Here is a 24,180-nt window from a genome sequence, read left to right on the forward strand (position 1 = left end):
AGCCCTCGGTTTGTTTCTTTCAATATTTTAAAAGAGCAGAGGAACAAAGATAAGGGACATTTAGAGTTGTACAGAGCTGTACAATCTGCTCCTGCATTAGAGAATCTGTGAGGGCGGTTCTCTGCAGGAGTGTGAGGAGCCTGTGGGGCTAAAGAAACATCTGTTCAGAAGAACAGTGAGCAGCAAAGCGTCTGTGCTGTTCATTGGCTCTCTTTTGCGTCTGTACGGGCACAACTCTCAGTGTAGCAATCAGAATCCTTACTCTGAAAAGTTTTGGCTCAGTGCCTGTGTTACTGAGAATAAGAACTCTGGGAATTGGGAGGATGGCGCTATGATGCCTGTGGATGAGCTGAGTCCAGGTAAGAGCCAGACAGCATCACCCCTCCCCAAAAGTCCCTAGTCTACACTCATCGTTTTCTTTTTTTTCTTTATTTACAAATTTCCAAAAATTGTCTGTTTGTTTGGAAATTCAAACCCCCGAGTGAAGCAAAACTCCACACAAACGATATTGATGGTGAAATTTAAGACTTGTGCTGTTGTCTTTGCTCGTTAGATGGTTACTCCACCATCGACCAGAGGGAGAAGGACTGCAGATACAAGACGAGTGATGGCTCCGCGGACCTGACAGAGCGGGAGCCATTAAAGGTACAGTTCTCTTAAACCTGAAACCCCGTGGCCTTTCCCTCCCTCCCTCTCTCTCTCTCTCTCTCCCTGTCTCTCTTGCTCTTTCTTCTTCTGTGGTCCTTAATAGCAGTGTTTAATCCCATCGATTGGAGCGAGACTAAAGGTTGTCACTCTCGCTCGGCACCACGGATGGCCTCAGATCTGCGAAGCCCCAGTTAATTGAGTGTAAGCTTTTTGTGTCTACATAGTAATTAATGTGTGACTGATGAAAAGAGCGTGCCAACAGGCGCTCCTCGTGGACACGACCCTCGCCTTGGCAGCCGACGCTCCGCCGCATTATCAAGCTATCGCCTGCTGATTATACAGCCGTTTCACATGACAGCACAAGTTTGTTTATTGCTTATTAGTGAGTTCAGGTTAAAGCGGAGTCACTCGCTGGAGGATAATGGGGGGTCTGACACGAGTCAGAGGACTCCCGACCGAGTACTCTTTGTAGCGTAGTACTGATCTGCTCTTGTCCCGTGGCCCTTTGAAATTAGTGCAGTCAAGAGTGCATTACAGTCACTCTGGCTGAGTCCTGGAGGGGTTTGCTAATCTCTCTGTCTCTGTCTCTCTCTTTCTGAGGGGGGACTTGAATCATTTACTGATGTTTTTGCACTTCAACCTGGTTTTCTTTGCAAATTAAAAGAAATACTCTCTCCTAAATCCCATTTACACCCAATGCTATCCAGTTATATTTCAAATTTTGGGTCTGAGCTTCAGGAACTTGAAATGTTGTGATACTACTTTGCTGTTTAATTTAACCCCCCCGCCCATACCAGGTGCTCAGTTTACATGGGTTAGACTGAATCAGTTAATTAACTTGGGGAGTTTCTGGTGCCTAACACAAAATAAACCAATCAATTTGTCATTTGCCCCCTTTAAGAAGCAGGTGCAGAGGGACTGATTGACACCTAATAAGTAGGATCACACTGCTGCCTTTTGAAATGGGGGCTACAACACATTGTTTGTGTTCCGAGCACTCGGGCCTTGCTCCACAGCATCTCCTGCCTCTGCCCTCGGTCCCTCCCAGAGGTGTTCTGTTCACTTGAAACCTTTTCTCCCTCTTTGATTTGCATGGTTTCGGTTTGCTCTTTCATAATCACTGACTTCTTTCCCGAAGGCAGAAATCTAACAACACTTCTCTGATCTTTGAGTGTATTCGTGAAGTGTATTGACCTCTTTGTTTGTTGTTTTGCTGTTTTTTTTAACCCTTCCTCCTGTGGCCACAGAATGACACAAATAGGAAACACTATATCAGGAGTAACAGGCCTGCGGTCAGTCTGGTGGATGCTTGTGACGTTAAGCCCCAGCCTGTTGACTCCTGGGTCTAAGTGCATGCATGGTAGGTCTGAGGTGAACGCACTGAACAAATTACAATTTCCATTTCTCTTTTCCTTTCCATCCTTTTCCAACCCCGTTTGTTTCCTTCACCCTCACACTGAGTCACATAGAGCTGCTATCACCCTGCACCCAGACCAGCCCGCTCTGCCTCAAAAACATGTCATATCAAATGCAGTGCTATTTTTATGAAAGCAGGATTTGCATGTTGTACGCTATGAACATGTATTTTTCCAGTGTGGTGAATGCTGTGTGTCTTTACCCACTAAACAGCTCTGTTTGGAGCATTCTACTCAAACCAACTTACCTTCGGTATTACCTGAATATCACTTTTATTCTGCAAAACCCTCGTTTTTCCTTTTATTAAAGGGGCTTTATTGAAAGTTTACCTTTGTGGTGACATTAACGTTCAGCCTGACCCCACTGCTGCACCTGATCCATGGAAATCAGGTTGATTTGCAGGCTTCCTCTAAATTTGCACGTCACCATCTCCTGACGACCTCTCCAGAAATTGCTGGCGTATAATGAATCTTTCCTCTGCTTTTTCCACGGATCCTCCTGGGACTCGTTTTTCCTGCCAGCAGGGTCAAAGGTCTATATAAATAATTCATAAAAGATTAATTGATGATGGATGTAGGATGCATAAAATGTCTTCATGTACCAACCGGCTACAGCAGTAAAGTGCAAGTGCTCTGTAACTATGTAGTGGCTAGTTATTTGATTCAGACTGTATTGGTCCGAACTAACTCATTTAAAACTGCGAGCTGACCTGGGTGAACCTCGTTGTTGTCATATTTCTGTCTGATCCCTCCTCATCCTCACCACCACCGTCTTCTTGTAAGACCTCACTGTTCTCCTCAGCCTCATCTTCCAATCTCAGCCGTCTTTGCCACACTGGCCGTTCATGTAATACTGTCATCTGTCTCCTTCACATGCTGCCTGCATGTGTGGGGGGATTTACTGTATTCATTATATTTGTTAAAATTTAAGTATATATAAATATCACATTAGGATCCAGTAGGTAAGTAGTTTCGTTGGTGTTGCCTAATTTCATCCCACACATTCTGTTGCCGTGTTTGCTGATTCTTGTTTCCATCAGGATAAACATGAAGCACTTTCTGACATAATGGGCTTCATTTTCGAACATTCAAAATGGTCTTGAAAATTGGTCTTTCAGTGGGGGTTTATTCATAATATGTAAAGACATAATTATGAATAAAGCCACCAAACACCACTGTGGTGTTTCACATCTTTTGGCATGAATTCTGAAGCGCAGCCCCATCCTGGATCTGATCTTTTCCTTTTCTCTGGTTTTCCCCAGGCCTAAAATATCAACGGTGCAACGCCCCAACCAATAAGAGGAACTCATCTCACCACTGCCATTCCCCACCAAGCTCATCGTCAGGGTTGGACTTTGTACAGAAAAGAGGATTTTAAAAAAAAATATTTATCACAACAGCGACTAGGCAGCAGCAGCCAGCATTCTTATCATTTTTCAGAGAAAAAGATTTTAAAAAAAGACCCAGATGACTACTTGTAACATATCCACACTCCCACCGGACATCATGTGAGTTTCACACTGACTCTTGTTGAACAAGAAATTGAAAGAAGGTTTGAAGGTGCGAGAAGAAGGAGCAAAGGACGTAAATGGAAACAGAATGTGAAGTAGAAGGAAAACATCTGGAGAACCGGAGCTGGTGTTTCTACACCTGGAAGAAGCACCGAGAAAGTTCTGCCATCGAGCAGGTTTGAAGGTCAGTGAAGGTTGTTTCAGAGAGGTGGCGCAGGCATGAGAACGGAGGAGAGAAAATGATCCGGAACACAGAAGAGAAACATCAAAGCAGCTCACCCTTAAAGACTTCAAATCCATTTGGTTCACTGTGTTTCCTGTTTTTAAAAAACGCACTGACATACTTTAAAAGCGGTTAGCAGTTTCTATCCTAGTGAAGTAGTTGTGGTGTAGAGCACGGACATGAGAGCGTGCACTTCAGAGGTCCACAAACATCGTTGAAATGGAGATGAAACTTTCTGAGCGTCTGGTTGATCCTCAGTGATCCACTTTCTGCTGTCAGTCTGCCGGGTTCAGTGGCTGGTTGCTTTCTGTCAATGATGTGTATTAAAAGAGGCTATCGTTTATAAAGGATTTGTGTTTTTGAGGGAAAACAGGAGGCTGGAGATGGTTCTCTCGAGATTTTTTTTTTAAAGTTTTCGCTTGGTTTTATATAAATGTATATTAGGGTCAAGAGGGAAAAAAAAACAAAAAACAGAAGAACATTTTAGTTGTATATTAATATCACATTGTTTGGAAGCACATTTCATTTCATAAAGGCTCACCATGTTTGTAAACGTGAAATAACCACGTAACTTAAATGTGTGTCAAATAATGCCCTGTTATATTTGTCAAAGTTGATCTGCAGCATCCTGTCTGAAGGAGAGGGAATGTGCCCTCAGATGGCTTTTTGGCAAAGTCACTCGAGTTCATTTCTCCGGATTTACGGCATCTCTGAACCCTCCTTCACATCCTGAAGTGAAACATTCAGTTCTGAGCATGATGCTGTACAGATGTTTATATTCTATTCTTTCCAAGTGCCAGTTTTTCTGTGGTGTCATTGGGATATTAAGTAATTCATTCACTTGTAGAAATACGGAGACAGATAAGGCAAACTAAAAGAGGAGCATCACACTGTACAAAATGAAACATCGAGTTTGATCTCATGGTATATATTTTTACAGAGTGGCCAGTTGTGATGTAAAATAAGAAAAATTCTATAAAGGCGGAGAGATGCAGGATCACGTTGCCATTATTCTCCAGTGATCCGGCATCTCTGGGACAATGAGAGAATCCAGCCGAGTTGGTGTCAACCATGCGTCATCACGGTGAACGGCATGTGCCTGCATTGAAGTCTAACTTTTCTTTGTATGTGACTTTATAAGCTTGCATATTTTACAGTGTTTACAAAGATGTACGTTGTGGTAAAAATCAATAAACTCCAAAAAGAAAAAAAAATCACACTGTATAAACTTTAATTTCAAAGATTTAAACAAACAAAAAAAAGTTATAATACCCAGCATCCTTTGTGTGTCGTCAGAATTGTGTGCTTTGGTTGGACGATACTGAACCCCTCCAGCGAAGACCCAGCTGATAGTTCCTCCCTGCACGTCTCAGTGCCACAAACAAACGACCTGCAGTTGCAGCTCGTCGAAAAGGAGGGTTTTGGCCTTTGTAGATGTGCACTGAACATTTGCAAAATAAAGAGCCAAATGACTGTGCTGTAAAAAACAAAATAAAATCCACGCAAGGTAGCGGAGAGGTATCGAATCAAATGATCCTACCTGTGTAGATACAAGACTGTCAAAATAAAGTAACTGTAACACTCAGTAGCAGATGTGTTTGTACCTATCATGTGCCTTAACCTTTTCCATGGTAGTTGAAGATAAGTGTGTTTTATATAAATTTATTCCTGCCTCTCAACGCTCCATCCTGTGTCTCCTCCCTCTCCTTCCCCTTTTCACAATCCACTCATTCATCCTGTAGAAACAGCCCAACCCAAGTAGTATTAGACTGTTGGTGGGTTTCCTGCCTTGTATTACGTTGTATTATAAACTTTTGAATCTATAGTCATTCAAAAACATGGTTTTCATTTCCTACAAGAGAAGTAAAGTTATTCATGCTTTGGTAGCGAGCAGCAGATACCACAGTGAGAGAATGTATTATGTTCATTTTACTAATACCCAGAAGCAAATATTAGGCTTGTTAAAATAATTGAAAAAATATTGGTTTGTAGAGTATAAATTTGGTGTGTTTTCAATAAATCATGCCTGGAAAGAAGGTGATGCTTGGCTTTGTCTCTTATTGTATAGTAACTGTATAGTAATCCATAGGTTTTTAAGTTTATTATCTACACATAAAATACAAGGAACAGCCTCTGGTGATGTTAAAAATAAAGGCATGCTAAAAGGTTGTGGATTTGAGCATGACCAATAATGAAATTTTACATGAAATAGCTTATTTAGAGAAAAACTGAAGTGAAATTCATTCGAAAGAACTGTGTCCTGAGTTGGCAATAAATTATCACCAGTAGGTGGCAGCAAACACCTAAAGGCTTGTTTGTTATGCCAACATATTTTGAGAAGAATAATATTTAGACATTGATCTACTTCGAATTCGATTTTGTTGTAATTTTTTATCACTGTCATTATCTAGCTCTATTAATATTAGGGTGTTTTTTTGTTGGTTTTTTTTGTAGAAGTTTGTTTTAATACCAAGGAGCTTGTATAATTAGGGAATCATTTTTCTTCAGGGAATACTGTAGCCACCCCAAACTCAACCAGCAGGGTCCTTTTTTGAAAACAACATGGCAGCCTTCTCTAGGGCTAAACACCGGTGGAAAAGGGATAACTTATTTCGTGTTTTGACAAGAAACCTTACAGGTAAAAATATTTAAAGTGATATTATATATATATATATGTATATACGGAGGACATAAATAAGACTAATGATGTTATTTTTTTTTACTCGAAAGGAAATATTTGTACAGAACCCACGAGTATCTGTTATTTGAACAATGGAAGCTTTAGTAGTCTTATGCAATTTGAAACTTGGGGGAAGTTAGTTTTGAAACATCTTTCCCTGCTCATGTATTTCCATGGTCATATTCACATATCAGTCATATCTTTTAACCTTGACAACGTGTGATGTAACAAATGTTCAGGGTTATGATCCAATCTGGTTAGAACAGGCATTCCACTAATTTCTAAATATGTGAATTCCTGTCATTTGTCACTTTTCTTATTGTCATTTTTTTAAAAAGGGAAATATGACTATGATCTGGTGGTCATTGGTGGTGGTTCGGGAGGACTTGCATGTTCCAAAGAAGGTAAGTTATAATTGTGTAAAAACGTGTTTTTTCATGTTTGGTTTTATATAATGTGTGAAACACCTACATCACTATAATCACGCATCCATCTGTTGTTACAGCTGCACTGGTGGGGCAGAAAGTTGCAGTTTTAGATTATGTGGAGCCATCCGTTAAAGGTTAAAAAAAGACTAACCTTGTTTACCTTACAAAATGATGCTGGTTAAGTAAAGTCACTTCTGGAAATGCTTTTCCACGCAGGTACCAAGTGGGGTCTTGGTGGCACCTGTGTTAATGTTGGATGTATTCCTAAAAAGCTCATGCACCAAGCTGCCCTCCTCGGCACTGCAGTCAAAGATGCAAAGAAGTATGGCTGGCAGATTCCAGAACCAATTTTCCATGACTGGTACATCAGTTTTTTTTTATTTGTCCCTCTCCAGAATTCTAGAAAGAGTAGATAGCTGTACTATCTAGCAGGAGCACCACATTACATGAAGAAACATTGATATTGCATTCAGTCCAGGTCAGCTGGACTTTTATTACCTTCTAACGAGAGAAAAGAAGAAATGATTGGAAATCTACACCAAAATCACATTTATTTATGTATTTAGAAGATAAAATGTGATCCTCTCTTGTTAAGGAATCTCCTTTTTAGAAATATGACTATTTTTTTCCTGCTGCTGTGCCTTTGAAGCAGCATTTTCAGAGTATACACAGATTTAAAATGTTCCTTTTCCACCCACTGGATTTGCAGTGTTTATATGTTTCAGTTTGATATTCTGTATGTTCCAGGGCAACTATGGCAGAGGCAGTTCAGAACCACGTCAGGTCTCTGAACTGGGGTCACAGAGTGCAGCTGCAGGACAAGTAAGTGACACAGAATATGCATTTTTAGCGTTCTCAGGTAGGTAGGTCTAGTTTTGGTCGTTTAATGTTTTTCCTCCATCGGTTTGTATAAACTGTTAATTTCTTGTAAAGAATAAAATGTAGAAATGTATCTATTTGGGGTTTATCTATGTTTGATATAAAATGTGTGAGCTGTGTGATTGTTATATTATTCAATTTTTACCAGGTTTACTAATATTTCCCATAACTGGTATAATATTCATCAGGTTATATCTCTATCGCTGCTCATTTGTATAAACTCTTGCTGGAGGCTTTATATCCCTGTTTTCACTCAATTGAAGGATTTGGAGAGTTTTTATTTACTTTTTAAAATAACTGTTGGGTCTTATCGGGAGTGCTGCAATAAGGGTAATAAAACTTGATTTATTATTCTTAAAGGTAATCGTGCATGGATTTAGTAATCATATATTTGTAAAATTCTCACTGCTTGTGAGAAAGAGGAAAATAATACCTCACAAAATGAATAACAACCGATTCGCAGGTGTGTGTAGAACAGATCAGTCTGTGACTTCAAAAGCTCCAAACTGAACATGATGTCCATTTTCTCATTTTATGGTTATTTGGAGAGTTAAATTAGATTTCAGCAAATAAAAACAATGCAAGAAAAGAGTTTGTATACGCACATTTCTGCAGCAGGTTAAAGCACCACCGAGAGCAAATGGATGTAATTTATCGTATGTCTTGCAGGAAGGTGAAGTATCTGAACATGAGAGGAAGCCTGGTGGATGAACACACAGTTAAAGGAGTAACTAAAGCAGGAAAAGAGGTGTGCTGCCGTCATTCATTAACAGACAATCTGCCACCTTGTAGTCACAGGGTGTCATTTGTTCAAAGCTAAAGATTTATGATTTAGATTTTTTTGGACACATTCTAAAATTTCATCCTGTTAAATGTGGTGTAGTATATAATCTCAATCACGTTTAGAGCAGATCACTCGTCTCATGTATTTTTCATCGCATCAGTGCATAATACTGCAGAGACCACTTGCTTTCATTGGACATTTCCTTGTTTTTTATGGGATATGAACAAATGCTATTTCCTTTCCCTCTCAATCAGACAATCTTGACTGCCAAGGACATAGTGATCGCCACAGGTGGGAGGCCCAAGTACCCCACAAACGTGAGTGGCACCGCTCGCATCACCGACGCGAATTTACAAGAATGTAGCTACTTGTATTCTCACAGTTTTAGTGTCCTGCAGATCCCCGGAGCGATGGAGCACGGCATCACCAGTGATGATATCTTCTGGCTGAGGAAGTCACCGGGGAAAACGTGAGAATGCCTCCTGTGGATTAGGGCTACCTGAAAATGAGTATTCATTTTAAATCTGTAAAATTTGAGGGTTTTTTTGTCATGAGTGGCTCAAATTCTCTTTAGTGCTCAAAAGACACACACACACACACACAGCCACATCAGTGCCAGGATAATAACATGCGTTTTGAAATACTTGTAAGATTGGTGGTGCTACAAGGGGCTTGCTACGTGCTCGCTGACATGACTTGTTCCGCTGTCATGAACTGTAATCATTCATCAAGGACGCAACGTTTGTTTTGCTCCCTTCCTGACTGCCTGTCTTCGCCTGGTGATTCAGATCAGCGGCGCGCATCCTGACCTTTGCTGAACAAACCCTTTAATCCACCCATTTAGCCCCTGTCATCACCTGGTTAATTGGTCTCACCCTCGTGTTTCCTCTTGGCAGAGTGTACAGACGGCGATGGGTGTTTTTGGTGTACCTGTGCTCCGGTTGTGTGTTTCATGGTGACAGATCAGCTAGAATAATGATACAGATATTTAAGCACAAATCTAGACTGTTCACACCTTTTAATCGTTTTGAATAGCTTCTTATTTTTCTGTGTTTGAGCTTGTTTATCTTTTTAACTGTTTTATTCCTGTTTTATGATATTTTATTTATTACAGTGCACACACATGCATATCACATTTCTTACCACTTGGTGGCAATACAAAATCATTTGTAGTCATCAGCTACTGCTCACATGAGAGTAATAAAATAAGAAACCTACTGATGAAAACATATTGATGAAGATGTGTTTACTGAGCAAACCAGTCAAAAGACTCTATTAGCAAATGTTGTAATTGTAGCATTTTCTGAAAATAAATATATTTTATAAACACAATTTAAAAAATAATAATAACAGGTTTCCGTCAATTTAAATGCCAAATGGAATGCACTTTATTACCAAAAGCAGAATTTAATGAAGTTAGAGGCAAACGGAGACCGAAATGTAAATTTTCAAATCCTATATAAAACTCAAAACTGTACTTAAAATGCTTAAGCATAGGTGAGTTATTTTTATTCCATCTGTGTTGAATGCACATAAATTTACTGTAAACATCTGTAATGAGATACTTGTTTGTATCGACGTAGAATTATCCTCTCAGGCTCAGGAAGTGCTTTGATGTAAGAGCGGTGGAATGCTCTTCCGTGCCGTAGGCTGGAATGGGTTTACGCGTGTTATACGTTTCTCTCTAAATGGTTACAAAACCATACGTGCTTGAGTTAGAAATGTTTCTGCAGGTCATCAGCTGTGTGTGTGTGTGTGGGGAGGGGGGTCTGACCAAGTGACGGGTGTCTAATGGCTCTTGCACCACATACACACCTGATTGACAGACCTGGCCCCAGGGTCTGAAGCCCAGAACTGACTGCCACCTTCATCATTCCATCAGGGGAAAACTGCGCACGTGCCGGCAGGACTGTGATCCTGGTCTATGGATAGGGCAGGACACAAATGAGAGGGGACACTATAAGGGTCTGCTTCATGTTGCCATCTTGTGTTGTGGATGAGGACCACACTTCCTGGATGTGTCTTTCAGCAGTTTAGTTAAAAGCTGAGCAGATGGCCTGAGTTTAACTTCCCAACAGTTGTACGGAAATGAGAGCAATCAGACTTGATTTCAAGGGTTATTTAGACAAGTGAAATGTCAGTTGCCTCTCAGAATTGAATTTTTCTATGCTGTAGATATTTGGACAGTTTATTTGGCTGAGATTTCCTTTGCCCTCTCTTTGTCTGATACACTTTTCAGACTGTGACATGCCGTAAAATGTGTTTGAGCTCTACAATTGGTGTTTCTTTACAGTTGCTCACAGGAACACCCATCCTGCCTTCATTACCAGTAGATTTTTAAACAAAGTAAAGTAGATTTCCCTCTGTGGCCTTTAGATAGTGTCAGTTTTAATCGCTTCAAGAGAATAATGCCACGGGTACATCCAAAAATAAAATGGAAAATAAATAATAATGAAATAGTTGCTCTGTCATCACCATATTTGAAATTAAACATAGAACTTCAAACCTGACCAGTAATTCATAAATATTTGACTGTCAGTTTCCTACCACAGGATCAGTATAAGAAACTGAGCAATTCATTAAAATATATGAGACTGGACAAAACTGATCCGTGACTGAGGGATGAACTTTGAACTTGTGTGTGCTCTTTACAAGCCACGGTTGTTGACGGAGGACAGATGGGCGTGAGTTGTGCCATACCAAAAAATGTAGCAGCTGTACAGACACCACAGCGTTCTGAGAGGGAAAGAAGGCGAAAGCCGGCAGTTTCTTGGTGATGAAAGTGAAGAATCAAGCTAAAGCTCTTTGACTAATCTCCGCTAAGCTGCTCCACAATATGTGCTAAGAGCAGCTGTGCATTACACTGAAGTAGAGGAGATGGGCACTGGGGCTTTTAGAGCTTTTTGTCAGCATGGACAACGGCAGGATGTGCTGCAGACAGCCAGAGCTGTCAGGTGGAGGAGGCCTGAAGCAAAAAGGTCTGGACTCAAGAGGTAAAAACAAGGGAGAGAAGGGCCTCATCCATGTGGTTGACGGGCATCAATCAGCTTCCTGATGTCTGGATTTGAGCCTCGAACATGGCACAACCCATCTGCAGGGATTAGTCTAAATACTGGCAATTAGCTCCCCTCAACGCCACAGATCTCAGAGCTGGGATTACAGACGCTTCACCTAGACCACACACCTTTAAATATTCTCATCTCTGTTTCCCACATGTTCTTCACACCCCTTCACCCCTCTGTTTATGAATTTTTGCAGTTCACCACCTCTCTAATTTGAGGATATAAGCTTAACCTTTTGGACTTGCTTTATTTTCTTTGGACAAAGTATGCTGCAGTTTCTTAAATTATCATTAGTTTGTCTAACCTTGACTCTTTTTTTGTGTTTCACAGCCTTGTGGTTGGAGCCAGCTGTATCCTTGACCTGCCAGAAAATAAAGAAATAAGTAATTGAAGAGATAGTAACACATGTTACCAGATTCAGAAAGTATTTTCCAGTCAATCCAGCCATATCTGCAAGGATTATTTTGAGATTCTTAGAACCCATTCATGAGATGTGCATATACACATATCTTCTTACTTTAAATTTGGATATCTAGACACCTGAAATATATATATTTTTTAATGTAGCATAAGATTTTTGTTAAAAATGTAATGTAAAATCTTTGGTTGGTGTTTTCTAGTTATTTGGCTTCAGTACTAAAAGTAAGAAATTTCTGCTGAGTATAGCACTGGCTGCCTCATGCATGAATGGTATTGGTATGTGTTTTGGGTCCTCTCCATGTAGAATTATTGTCCTAAACAGCTCAGATGTGGCTCTGGAATGTGCAGGCTTCCTCACCGGCATTGGCTTAGACACCACCGTGATGGTTCGCAGCATCGCCCTCCGGGGCTTTGATCAGGTACTACTGCTCAACCCTCGGCTAACTTTTGGTCCGGAATCTTTTCCTGAATGCATCCTATTTGTTTTTGAAGCAAATGGCAGTTCTAGTGACAGACTACATGGAGGCATATGGGACCAAGTTTGCATGGAAGTGCATCCCAAAGAAAGTGGAGAAACTGACTTCAGGAGCACTGCAGGTGACCTGGATGGAAATAAACACAAGCAAAGAATACCAGGACACATACGACTGCATTCTGTGGGCAGTGGGTGAGTTGTGACATTCAATTCAATTTAGCTTTCATTCATGATTTAAATGTCCTAAAACAAATTTGGGACTCGAAAATACAGTCAGAAAAATGCAGGATTTAAATTGAGCACTGAAGTTGTAACTGCTTTGTCAATAGAGTGCTGTGTCAGCAGATCAGGGGAATCAGGGCTGAAAACAAAGTAATAAAGTCTGAGTGATGCGACTGGGCAAAGGGAAATGTTAATCACCCCCAGCAGATCCGCTGTGTCTCTGGATGGGGGGGTAGGGACCGGGACAGGATGCACCCAGTAACAGGGTCGCCTCATTTCTTTTTGTTGTGTCGCACTTTGAGCTTTCCTGCCCCTGCCAGCCACTGTGGAAAGTTACCAGCCATCAGTCACTGCTATCACCCACGGTTACCTCTCATCCCATCTTGTCCATGTTGTGATCTTCGGTGTTTAAGGCTCAATGTAGTTAAACCAACGCTGATGCGGGCCTTGGTGAAGCACCATCCTTTCATTTTCTTGAGAGGTTCCATTGTCAAGGACTGCTTCTAAACATCTGCCAATCAGGCTTTTTCAGCGTCCACGTGCTCGGGTGTAAGGGTCTGTTCTTGCTCCATGCGTGTGACAACGACAAGGATGTGCGTGACCCTGCAGCTGAGATGACGTCCATTCTTTCATCCTGCCATTCAGTTCCCACAGTGTCTGCACGTAAACCTGCCAGTGACATTGACATTTACATTCAGCACGTGTGTCAGTGGGGATTCAGAGTGAGATGCTGCTTCCTTTATTTAGCAGGAATTCCCACCAAACCCCACTAAAGCTTCTGGCAGCGAACAAAGTTGATTAGAAAATAGCTCAAACTTACACTTGGTTGCTTTAAATCCAAATGTATTTTTTAATTTTTCTTGTAAAAGTACATTTTTATATAAAAGTAGTAAAAGTACATTAGGTTTGTGGAGTTTTTCTGCAACTCTGACCTCATTCAGAAGATCTTTCCGATATTCGGCTTCATTCGCTCCGTCGGGTCCCTCAAAGACGGGATCGACTCCACAATTTGACCCACCTGGCATGAAAAAGGGGGTTTTTTTCTGGAAAGAGAGGATAGGTAGAGCAAAATAGACAAACACAGACATAAATAATACTTACAAGAATAATGATGCAACTGCAGACAGGAAGTACAGTAAAAAAAAAAGAACGTCACTGGATTTTTATTAAAATGGTTTACAGAAATAGTCGTAATACCAGCAGCAAAGGAGCTTTTGTTCACCTCCAGTTTAGTGAGAACCAGTAAAGTACACAGCCTCTACTCTTTGATGATAGCATGCGGGAGTTACGAGTACAAGGCCACTTCCTCTCACTATGACCTTACACCGGGAGGGGGGGGGCAGGCGGGGTTCTGGGTCTCTGTGGAGTTATTAAAGGCCAGAGGACACTTCGGGGGGGGCACCAGTGTCTGCTACATCCTTCTGTACAGCCCTGCATCCCTGCATCCCTCCACCTTTCCACAGCTTCTTCCTGGCCTCACAGCCTCTCTCTTCGCCAGGTGTGCCTGCAGATATGTCAGGAAACAGAACAGTACCACACTTCCTGTCTGCATGAGGACGGGGCAGGTTTTTTTTCCCCCCGCTACAGTTTTCATTTCAAAACATTTCCGAATCTTTTTTAAGTCACCGATGACGTCCCTGGTGGGTCTTTGGGTTTGAGCTCCTGCAGCTCCTGAAGCCCAGAAAAAAAGGATTAGTCAGACATTTAACGAAACATTTCTTTGTCAATTTCTATCTTAAAACCAGTTTGTCCATAAAGAGAACATAATCAATGTTTGCTAATGAAAACAGCCCTTTTGTCTTTGTTCATTGGATTGATCAGATAAGTCGGCAGCTCTTTTTTTAACTGGCTAGATTGTTACTGTAGCTAATAAGTCTGGCTGTCCAGAGGCTTCCTCTCAATGTCACACAGGCTTTGTTTGGTCTCGAGTGTGTCCATGTCTTATCAGTCAGCTCGCCGTTGTTGTGTCTTCACCGTACAATGGGGCTTGGCTCACTGCTACGCCGCAGCAGTGCTACCATATAGACTAAAAGGCCAGAGGCCTACAGACATTATCAGATCTTGCTGATATGACTTTGTGGTAAACAATTGTACACACCGCTCTGTAAAATCAGATCTCCTCCCCTATTTTACACTATTATGGAGGAATTACCATAATACTATGTCAATATAAGCAAGTGTAATAACAAGTGTATAAAGGTATGTGAAGCTACTTCAAAAAACTTCCAGGGTTCAAGGCAAAATCACATTATTGTATGTTTGTGTTTGAAATAACGTCTTAAGTTTGTGCCCTGAAAAATTATAGAAGGAGGTGCTTATTATTTTTCTGGAATCAGCCACTAGAGGGCAATCAACATCATTTTTTAGAAACATCCAATTGCCAGAGTTTTGATTTTCCCTTTCATCCTTCACCTTCAGCCACCCATGCTGTAGAGGGTCTGACAGGTCTCTCCACCCACCAGCTGTTCTTTGGCTCCAGCCAGGGAAAAAAAGTCTCTGGGGTTTGTTATTTTTGCTGTTTGATAGCATCTACATGGGTAGCTCAGGGCTGGGTGTTTATTATGTTACCCTGGCAGGTTGTGAGGAGCAGTGAGGAGGAGGTGTGGGGCAGACTGGTCCACGCACCATCACTATAGAGACTCGGTGTCGACAGCATCATTCAGTTGTCCCCCAGGAAGTGTCAAAAAGGACACGTTGGGAGGTCTAGGGTGCAGAAACTCCAGACTGATACTGATTCTCTGACATATCGGTCCCTCCTCACAGCTCTGTACTGGGAGGTTGGAGCCAAGTGTAGGCCAAATCAAATATTGGTCCAAAAGGTCATAGGTTGCTTGATGTTTTCTTCAATGATTCCGGCCAGAATCTCATTCTCTGGGTGGCTTGTAGAGGGGGTCATTCGCCTCATTTCCATTGAGCTGTTTATGCAATATTCATCCCTGTGTTGCCTCCTTTTACTGATTTTTAGGCCGAGCCCCTGAAACCAAACTTCTGGGCCTTGACAAGCTCGGTGTGCAAATCAACAAGGAGACAGGGAAAATCATTGTGCGTCCTGATGAATCCACCTCAGTGCCAAACATTTATGCTTTTGGGGACATCGCTGAGGTAAGTGTCATTAGCAGGACAGAGACTATGGAATTACTTGACTCTTTCTGACTTAAGGTCATGAAATTTGACCTTAAATATTTGTGAATCGTTGATGTTGGCATTGCCTTCTCATCAAAGGGCTTCCAATTTTATCCTCAAATACAACAAAGCACATCAAAAGGTGGCCATGCCCTTTCTATATTTGCTGAAAAGGGTAGAGAATTCTTTTATTTTCCACCAACAACCACATAGCAGCACATAATCATCAGCTTTCTGATTATGTTCAATCCATGTCAATACTAGTTCTACCTGCTGCTGGTAATGTGTTGTTTTTCCACCACACACCAGCTGTGTGTTTCCTTCCTGCCTGCCAGGCCTCATGACACACACTCTCTTTTTGATTGACAGCTCACTTTGATGGTTCATACTTCACCCCCAATCTGTCTGTCAACTTTTCACAGCAGCGAGGAAGCGTTTAGATTCTTTGTTTTCTCTCAGCAGGAAAGGTTGATATCTCAATTTGTGCCGACTTTTTCTTTTTGGCATTCGGAATGTTTTCCAACAAATGCATTTCAATCTCGGTTACTTGGATACCGCGCATGCAGTACATGCAGAGCTGCAGTTCAGGACAGCAGGATGTGTGGTGGTAATTTTACAGGTTTTAGTCATGCCTGGAGAATTGCCCTGCAGCCCTTCTGTTTCCTGTGCCGCTCAGTTGTTCATGTGTGTTTGTGCATGTATCCAAGACTGTGTTTGTCTGCTCTGGCACATATCCAGAATGGTAACGGCAAAAACAACCGAATGTCAGATAATATAACTGATAAAAAAAAGTAAAACTCCAATTAATTGAGTAAAATTTAACTAATAACTAATTAAGTAACTAATATAACTGTTCTAGTCTGGCCATAAATACATTTTTCAAGTCTAAATTCTGAGATGTCATTAATGTTAACAATCTAGAGGGTTTATTCAAAAAAATAGATTCCTTTTATTAGTAAAGGTCCTTAAACTCTCAATAAAATCCAGTAATTAAATGTATTTGCAATCCATAGTTTGGTTCATATTGTTTGTTATCAGTTAACATGTGACTAAAGTTGTTAGTGCCAGACTGAAGCTTAAAGGGGCAGATCATAAAAACACTTGAACCGATAGCTGATCTAAATTTCACAGAAAGAATCCTTTTCTTTTGTTTCAGGGCCGTCCTGAGTTGACTCCAACAGCCATTAAAGCAGGAAAGCTTCTCGCCCACAGACTGGCTGGTCGAAGCAGCGAGCTCATGAACTACCACAGTGTAAGACGCACGCGCTGAACCTGCTGAACCTTTTTCTAGCTGCAGAACAGCGCCGCATATTAATCTTGTGTGCAACAGGATGGTTTTAACCAGGCTAATATTGGAAGCTAATTTCCTGGTTTGTGGAATGCAAAAACAACCTCTATTAAATCAGATTAATACTGCGTTCCAGTGGGTGAACAGGTTTCTCAGTAAATAACAGCCACAGGAGGCCTTTGTTTTTGTGAGTTGTTTGTAGTCACATTGGTGAAATGTTACTGAAGTTCTTTAACATGTTTTTAAGGTCGCCACCACAGTGTTCACCCCACTGGAGTATGGCTGCGTGGGTTTATCTGAGGAGGAGGCGGAGAAGAGACATGGAAAAGACGGAATAGAGGTAAGAGGCTATTTCGTCCACTGTATGTGTGTTTGTAGAAGTTTGCATTAATGTTTAAATTAATGCCAAAAGATTTTGACTAAAACCTTTTATTTTTCCCTACAAAAAATCACGTTTGAAATCTAAAATTGATTCTTTTAACGCAGCTCTTATAGAATTAGCTTATAACTATTGCAGCTATGTGCTATAATGAAGCTGCTCCATCAGCAAAAAGAAAACACACACTCAAAGTCAGAGCTAATTCCAGCGTTAGCTTTGTGTCGCTGCTATCAGCCCACATAAAATAAGTGACGTATAGCTACCTATAAACAAACACTGACACACCTACACCACAAAACAGATTTTACAGATCTGTATTTACATGCTTGTGTACTTGAGCGTCGACAACACCTGCGCAAAGCCGCTGATAAACAGTTTAGCCGATCAGGTGAGGTTCTCTCGCCATGACTGACATGCGAGCAGGACACCTGATTGAGGTGTGTATGGGGTGATGACAAGCGCTCGGAGATCTGAGGGGAGAGCTGGCGCTCCGACCCGGCAGCTGCGCGGCCCTCACAACTTGTGTTGGCACGTTTCTGGATAAAAGCACATTTGTTCTCAATGAGGAGTTTAACATCAATCACTATTCCGAACATACATCAATATTTTTTTTCCAAAGTGCCCATTAGTTAATTTGTAAAACAAATTCTCACATCAGACATGTCTTGCCCCAGTGTTCCTTTGTGTGTCTTTGCCCTTTGATCTGTAGATTTGATGATTGCAAGAATACTTTGTCTTAAAATGAATTGACATGGCCACTTTTGTGTTTGTCTCTGCAGGTTTATCACGCGTTCTACAAACCTCTGGAATTCACCGTGGCAGAGCGTGATGCTGGCCAGTGTTATTTGAAGGTAGGATCATCCTGCTGCCTGAGAAGAGATCCTTTAAAATATATTAAAAAACCACCCACTCATTTATTTTTGTAGTTTGTTTAGACACAAGATTTTTGTAGACGTGCACAGGCATCATTGTTACTACTGCTCCCGCAGGTGGTGTGTGAGCGAGAGGGAGACCAGAAAATTCTGGGTCTGCACTTCACTGGTCCAAATGCTGGTGAACTAATGCAGGGTTTCGCTTTAAGCTTAAAGTAAGTTTGATCAATTCTAATAATGTAGCTGTTCTGTAAAATTTCATGTTTTTTATGTCCACCTTTACTGGTGTTTTCAGTTGGGTTTTTTTCTAAATTTTTATCACCTGATATTTTATTAGATAGAATAATTTGGTCACAGACCTCCGACGCTGGCTTGACATCGGCCTCCGTGTGTCTCTGTAGGTGTGGAGCAACATATTCCCACCTGCTGCAGACGGTCGGCATCCACCCGACCTGCGCCGAGGAAGTGATCAAGGTCAACATCACGAAGCGCTCTGGCCTGGATGCCACAGTCACCGGCTGCTGAGGTTAAGCACCTCTGCCTCTGAACATAAGTGAGCACACAGGCGAGAAGTTATCCTCATCTCAATCCTCCACTGTGGCCTCCAGATTTCTATCACTTTTACAAATGTCTCTGCACCTCTTCTGATGGTGTCAGTTGTGCCCTGCAGGCCATGACCGCCTCCTCCCGCACTAGTTATTGTCGACACTTCGTACCGAGTGCACTGTTCAAACAGACTTGCGTAAATCTGCTGCTACGTGAGCTCCTTTAAAAGAAACACAATCACCAATTAGGAATTAGATCTTTGCTCAAGGATTTGTTGAATCTGAAAAGAGCTCTAACGTTTTTCTGAATATAAATTCTGCAAACATTGTTGTTTCTCCGGCTGTACTTCCTGTCCATTAGTCTTGGAGGTGACACATACCATACACCCCCACAAAACCCTCCCCGTGACACTGATGGATAGCCTCAGGGCCGACGCTGCAGCGACACCGCCCCATTTCCCATGGACACACACAAACAGTCGGTGAGCAGCCTGTCAGTCAGCCAAACTGAGACCTGGCCAGGGGGCGCCGGATCACTTAAGGCCTAGTAGAACTCCATTTTCATTCAGTGCACAGAGACCAGTGAAGTCCTCCAGATACAACTGACCAGTTTTGAATTTACTACTTAACTTAACCAAAAGGTGGCACTGTTGTCCTCCATTTTTCTGTGAAGAACTGTAAATCAATTGGAAGACAAAATAATGGGGGAAAAATGATCTTAAACCTTTTCAGATTGCACAGTTAACCCTATAAAAGATATGTGCTTTGGAAAGTAGATGGGTTTTAGTGGTGCCAACCTGATAAGGGTTATCTTTTGTATATTTACATGGATGGCAGGTTAGGGCTCAAGAGTCATCACCCGCAAAGATAAGGCTACACGCTTGCATCAATAAAGGCCTTAATAGACCCCCAGCATTCTGTTCCCTGGCTGTAATGGTCTTCTTGTCTTTTTTTAAGTAAAAGTAGAAAGAGGAGGAGGCGAAGGCTGTTGGGCACAGTTTTTAGTGAAATCTGTTTCACTCAGGCTGATTAATGATTGTGATGAGGGTACTGACAGTGTGCCAGGAGATGGAGAAAGAAAAAACGGGGTTTATTTGGAGCTGGGCCAGAGTGGAGAGAGCGAGAGAGAGCAGAGTTTCATGTTGAGGAGTGAGGTGGGGTAGGGGGATTCCTGTGTGCTCTGTCTGAGGCCGAGGTGCTGACTGAAGGACCCTGACCTCCGCTCAGCAGGAACAGCTTGACTCTATCACTCAGAGCATGGAGGGCTCACATGCTGCACAGCAGGGGCCGGACAGGAGCACAAGGTGGAGCGGTGCGATGGGGATCGACCGGCTCAGCCGACCAACCATCCAACACAATACTGAGCAGCGGCGGCGTGTTTGCTTGGGGGCGATCCCTGCGCTTAACGAGTCATTTCAGAGACGTCACTGTGGGCTCATATGATATGAAGGACGTTACTGAGGCTAGTGCTGTTACAGTAATCCATCCACTGCTGCCTGTCTGCTTCAAGTCAGCGGCTTTTTATTGGGCCCTCTGAACGGCATACGCACAAGATCCAAAAGGCCAGTTTTTGATATTTTTATGACCTCTGATGTGGATGGTATTTGTTCATTGTTCTTGACCTTTTAGCCTCAGCTGCGCCCCACCGGGGGTCAGGGTTCACCTTTCAGGTCAGCCAGCTAATGATGGCCTGCACTAAAACCCAATGCTGGGGAGTGCAGGTCTGATGTCGCCTGGCTGGCAATTTTTAGAGCTTGTAAATAGAGAAGTGTAATTTCCCATTAAAGCTTGTTATGCATAATTTATATGTAAAGTAATAACACATTGAAATGCACCATTAAAGTAATGATGGCCAGACATCAACTCACCTGTGCTGCTCATAAATAACGTGCTACATGTGGATTTGTGTGTTTATGTGTATTGATGTGTGCAGGAAAAGCTGGTTTCACTGGGCTTTCATCCATTATGTAAAAAATACTTAGACAATATTATAAGTCAAAACATAAAATTGTAGCCTGTAGTCAGGAGAGTGGGGGGGGGGGGATAATTTGTTTTAAAGCAGCGTTTAGTTTGCACATTTTAAAGGAGCATCAACCATTCCCAGAATATTAACACCAATGGTGACACCCAACAACTGGAGTTAAGGTTGGATTGATTTCTAAATTTAAAAAATGTCAGGAATTGCCCATCACATTTGGGATTCTAACCAGGAAGTTGCTTTCCAGGCTACATTTTGAGGGCTGTCGCTGTTTATTCCAGCTGGACAAAGCGACACCACATTCAGCAAAGGTTACAGCAATGTCGATTCATTATAAGAGTGCACGTTAAAGCCTGGGTGGCTTCCAGCCTAACTGCTTGTATCCCAGAGTGATGGGTAAGAGGTCCACTTTCTTGCTTTTTAACATCCTCAGGAGATGCTCAAGTCTTAATATTGAGTGTGTCAGGAGGGGTGATCCCACTTTGACCCAGAGTCAGTCGGACTGACAGGCAGCTCTACTACGCAACCCTGTCACTCAAACCTCTGCACCAACAATGGCAGAAATTCCACCGTGTTTGTTTGGTTAAGGACAGACTCTCTGAAACCCCCGAACCTTCTCGGGATCAGCAGCCTCCCTCACCTTGAGAATGAAGACAGTCCTGACCCAGACGGCGGGACTAAAGTTCACCCACCGCCTCAGCAGTGAGTCCTATTCAGCAATTGTCTCTTCTGTCCCTCCACAATAGCGCAAACAAGCTAAATCTGCCTTGAAATGCACTTAGTAGTACATGTCAACATGTCAGGGTGCGCTCGGTCCTGCGCTCCATCTTAATCCGGCCCATTGAACGTTGACAGTTGTCTGTGAGTCAGACATTCACGGGGCCTTTGTGGCTTCAGGTCTTGAGCTCCAGCAGCTATGCTGGAGGAGAAGAGCCCTCAGACAAACACTAAAATACACACATGCCACTAAAGGCCCACATCCAGAGCTTTAGGGGAGGAGAGGAGAAACCTGCACATAACCTGTGTAAACATGAGCCAAAAGATGACATTCGTAACAGAAATGCTCAAGCTAGGTGAGGATTATCTTTAGGGATGAGTACTCTGGTGTACCGCCAGTGTCTGGCTCAAGAGCTGTCACCCTGAGATTTCTGGAGGGCCTCGACGTGGGAGGGGGTCCTCATAAAGCTTAGCGTTGTAGAGAAAGAGAGAGGGAGAAAGGGTCTTCAGACCTCAAAGACAAGGTGACCCAGTGTGTCATGTCAGCTCAACAAGTTCAAGTCAAATGGACGCCGTGCAATCCAGTGGTGACTTTCTCTTCAAGAGGAAGCCGAATTGGTGACCATTAGTAATGTCTGGTATCAAACTGAGGCAAAGCAAAGAGCTGCAGTGTAACTCTGTTTGGAATGTCAAGGTCTAAAAGACCTTTGATATCTCTACAACTGCAGCTTTTACAATTACACCCCAGTCAACTGCCTCCTGTCTCGACTCCTTTTTCAGGAGGCAACAAAGTCCAGAGGTGAGTTCTTGCCCTTGTGGGGTCCTATCAGTAGCTGAGTGGAGGTGAGGGCCTGTGAAATGGGCTTATCTGCCCCTTGATGAGAACAGGATACCCTCTGGAATGGCCTGGATTTAATACACATGGCTGCTGCAGTAGCCTTTATCTGAGGAGGCTGGATGTTGATCCAGCACTCTGGTTAGGGCTCCCTCTCTATCTCAACCAGTGTTGCTGAGGAGCATAAATACACTGCTTATACTGGGACAGAGAGGTAAAACTGGTTATACTGGGACAGTGAAGATACATGGATGATGAACTTCTCGAGGATAATTACTCTTCAAAATAACCCAATTCTGTCAGTTTTAGGGCTGTACACCACTAAATTAATCCTCAGTGAACATCAGGCCCTTTCCGATAAATTTAGTTTAAATTAGCTGAAAATTGTGCTTTTATTTGATCTTAATTTTTACTCTACGTGTATTAAAACTGTAATGTAATCACAAGGCTTCCACTCGTTTGAACCCTGTTGGCTTTTCTTATTTAAAAAATTCTTTTGAAGTCTGGATTGAAACAATGTGGTTCTTAGTTGTTTTTTTTTTCATAAGAGCAGAAAGAAAAGTAGCAGTTCTGTGAGCACTGAGTCGACAGTGTCCTTCAGCCAACGTGTCTTCTGGTGCTCTGGTGTTATCAGCTTGAGTCACATCACCATAAATCAAAGAACCTCCAGCTCCTCCGTCTGCAGCAGAATCTGGCTGGAGCATTAAGACACTGTCTGGGCCTGAGCTGAGCATGTAACTGGCAGGGATCGAAGTTCCTGCTGATGTCCACGTCTGCCAGCGCACACACTCACACACGCACAATGAGCTGCAAAGACAGTCTTGTCATGAGTTTCAGCCTACCCGCTGGACTCGCCCTCCAGCTGCTGTCGATGTCTCTCTGATTGATTCTGTCTCTCTTGTTTAGCCAATAAAAAGCTCTGTGTGTCAGGACAAGCAGCCTTTGACTGAGCCTCTCTCCCTCTCTCCCTGTATCTCTCGCTCTTCCTGCAGTGTGTATATGACCGTTTTGCTGCCGAGCTGCACTTATACCTCTGTGTTTATTTGTTGATCAATGACCTGGTGATAGATGGCTTGCATGGCATGTTTTACGGGGGGGGGGGGCAAATGTGAATTTGCGGGGGCAGCGGTCCTGTGAGCTCACATTCAAATGGCCACACGTTCACGCACGAACCGCTGCGATGATGGCGTTATCCCGTTGGCCTAAAAATAAAGCTGTGGAGAGCCCTCCATCTGCTCTGTAGTCTCAAAACAACGTCGACATTTTCAGACGGTCCTATAAGAGGAACGACACTCCAGCAAACTATGTGACACACACACACCATTGTATATACACCCCGCTGGGTAATTAGCTGTCACTCAGTAACCTTCGACCTGAATGTTATCCTCTGTGACAAATGACGCAGCAGGAGCAGCATCGAGAGTGGTCATTAGTGTATGTCCAGGCAGTTTTAGATCAGGTGTCATCTGTCTCTCTGAAAAGAATTTGGTTCTATGTCAACTGGAAACGAGGACGCACTCATCAAGCAGAAACTTGTGTGCATTCAATTTCATGATTTTCTACTGGTTGCCTGCCAACACTTTGGTGGCCCTCTTGATAGTTTAGCGTAAACATTTTTTTTATTTTTTTTTTACATAGGTTGGTCAACCTTATTAATTTCATTATTATTGCAAACTACAAAAAAAAAATGTCTGGC

General features: G+C 42.4%; 2 protein-coding genes across 13 annotated transcripts in view; both read left to right on the plus strand.

Annotated features, from left to right (window-relative positions):
* arvcfb (ARVCF delta catenin family member b) overlaps positions 1-5,833 on the plus strand; it is a 132,843-nt gene extending 127,010 nt beyond the window's left edge. For 9 of the 12 annotated variants that reach the window (XM_029830338.1, XM_029830340.1, XM_029830341.1 and 6 more), the window contains 3 exons: positions 554-645; positions 1,896-2,008; positions 3,326-5,833. In XM_029830338.1, the coding sequence (XP_029686198.1) occupies positions 554-645; positions 1,896-1,997 (194 nt within the window). In that variant the 3' untranslated portion in view covers positions 1,998-2,008; positions 3,326-5,833. Of the gene's footprint in view, positions 1-553; positions 646-1,895; positions 2,009-3,325 lie in introns of those variants that run through there. The other 3 variants (XM_029830344.1, XM_029830342.1, XM_029830343.1) reach the window with 2 other exon arrangements.
* Positions 5,834-6,303: 470 nt separating this feature from the next.
* Positions 6,304-20,822, plus strand: txnrd2.2 (thioredoxin reductase 2, tandem duplicate 2). The gene is made up of 17 exons (XM_011615413.2): positions 6,304-6,435; positions 6,816-6,881; positions 6,983-7,039; positions 7,122-7,266; positions 7,653-7,727; positions 8,454-8,532; positions 8,823-8,885; positions 8,967-9,037; positions 11,961-11,980; positions 12,378-12,469; positions 12,543-12,717; positions 15,713-15,849; positions 17,027-17,122; positions 17,406-17,498; positions 18,317-18,388; positions 18,527-18,624; positions 18,811-20,822. Exons 1-17 carry the CDS (start codon positions 6,360-6,362, stop codon positions 18,932-18,934), a joined length of 1,539 nt encoding a protein of 512 aa, XP_011613715.1. The 5' UTR covers positions 6,304-6,359; the 3' UTR covers positions 18,935-20,822.
* Positions 20,823-24,180: the final 3,358 nt, after the last annotated feature.

The sequence above is a fragment of the Takifugu rubripes genome, chromosome 21 (genome assembly GCF_901000725.2).
Source record: "Takifugu rubripes chromosome 21, fTakRub1.2, whole genome shotgun sequence".
Classification (NCBI taxonomy): domain Eukaryota; kingdom Metazoa; phylum Chordata; class Actinopteri; order Tetraodontiformes; family Tetraodontidae; genus Takifugu; species Takifugu rubripes.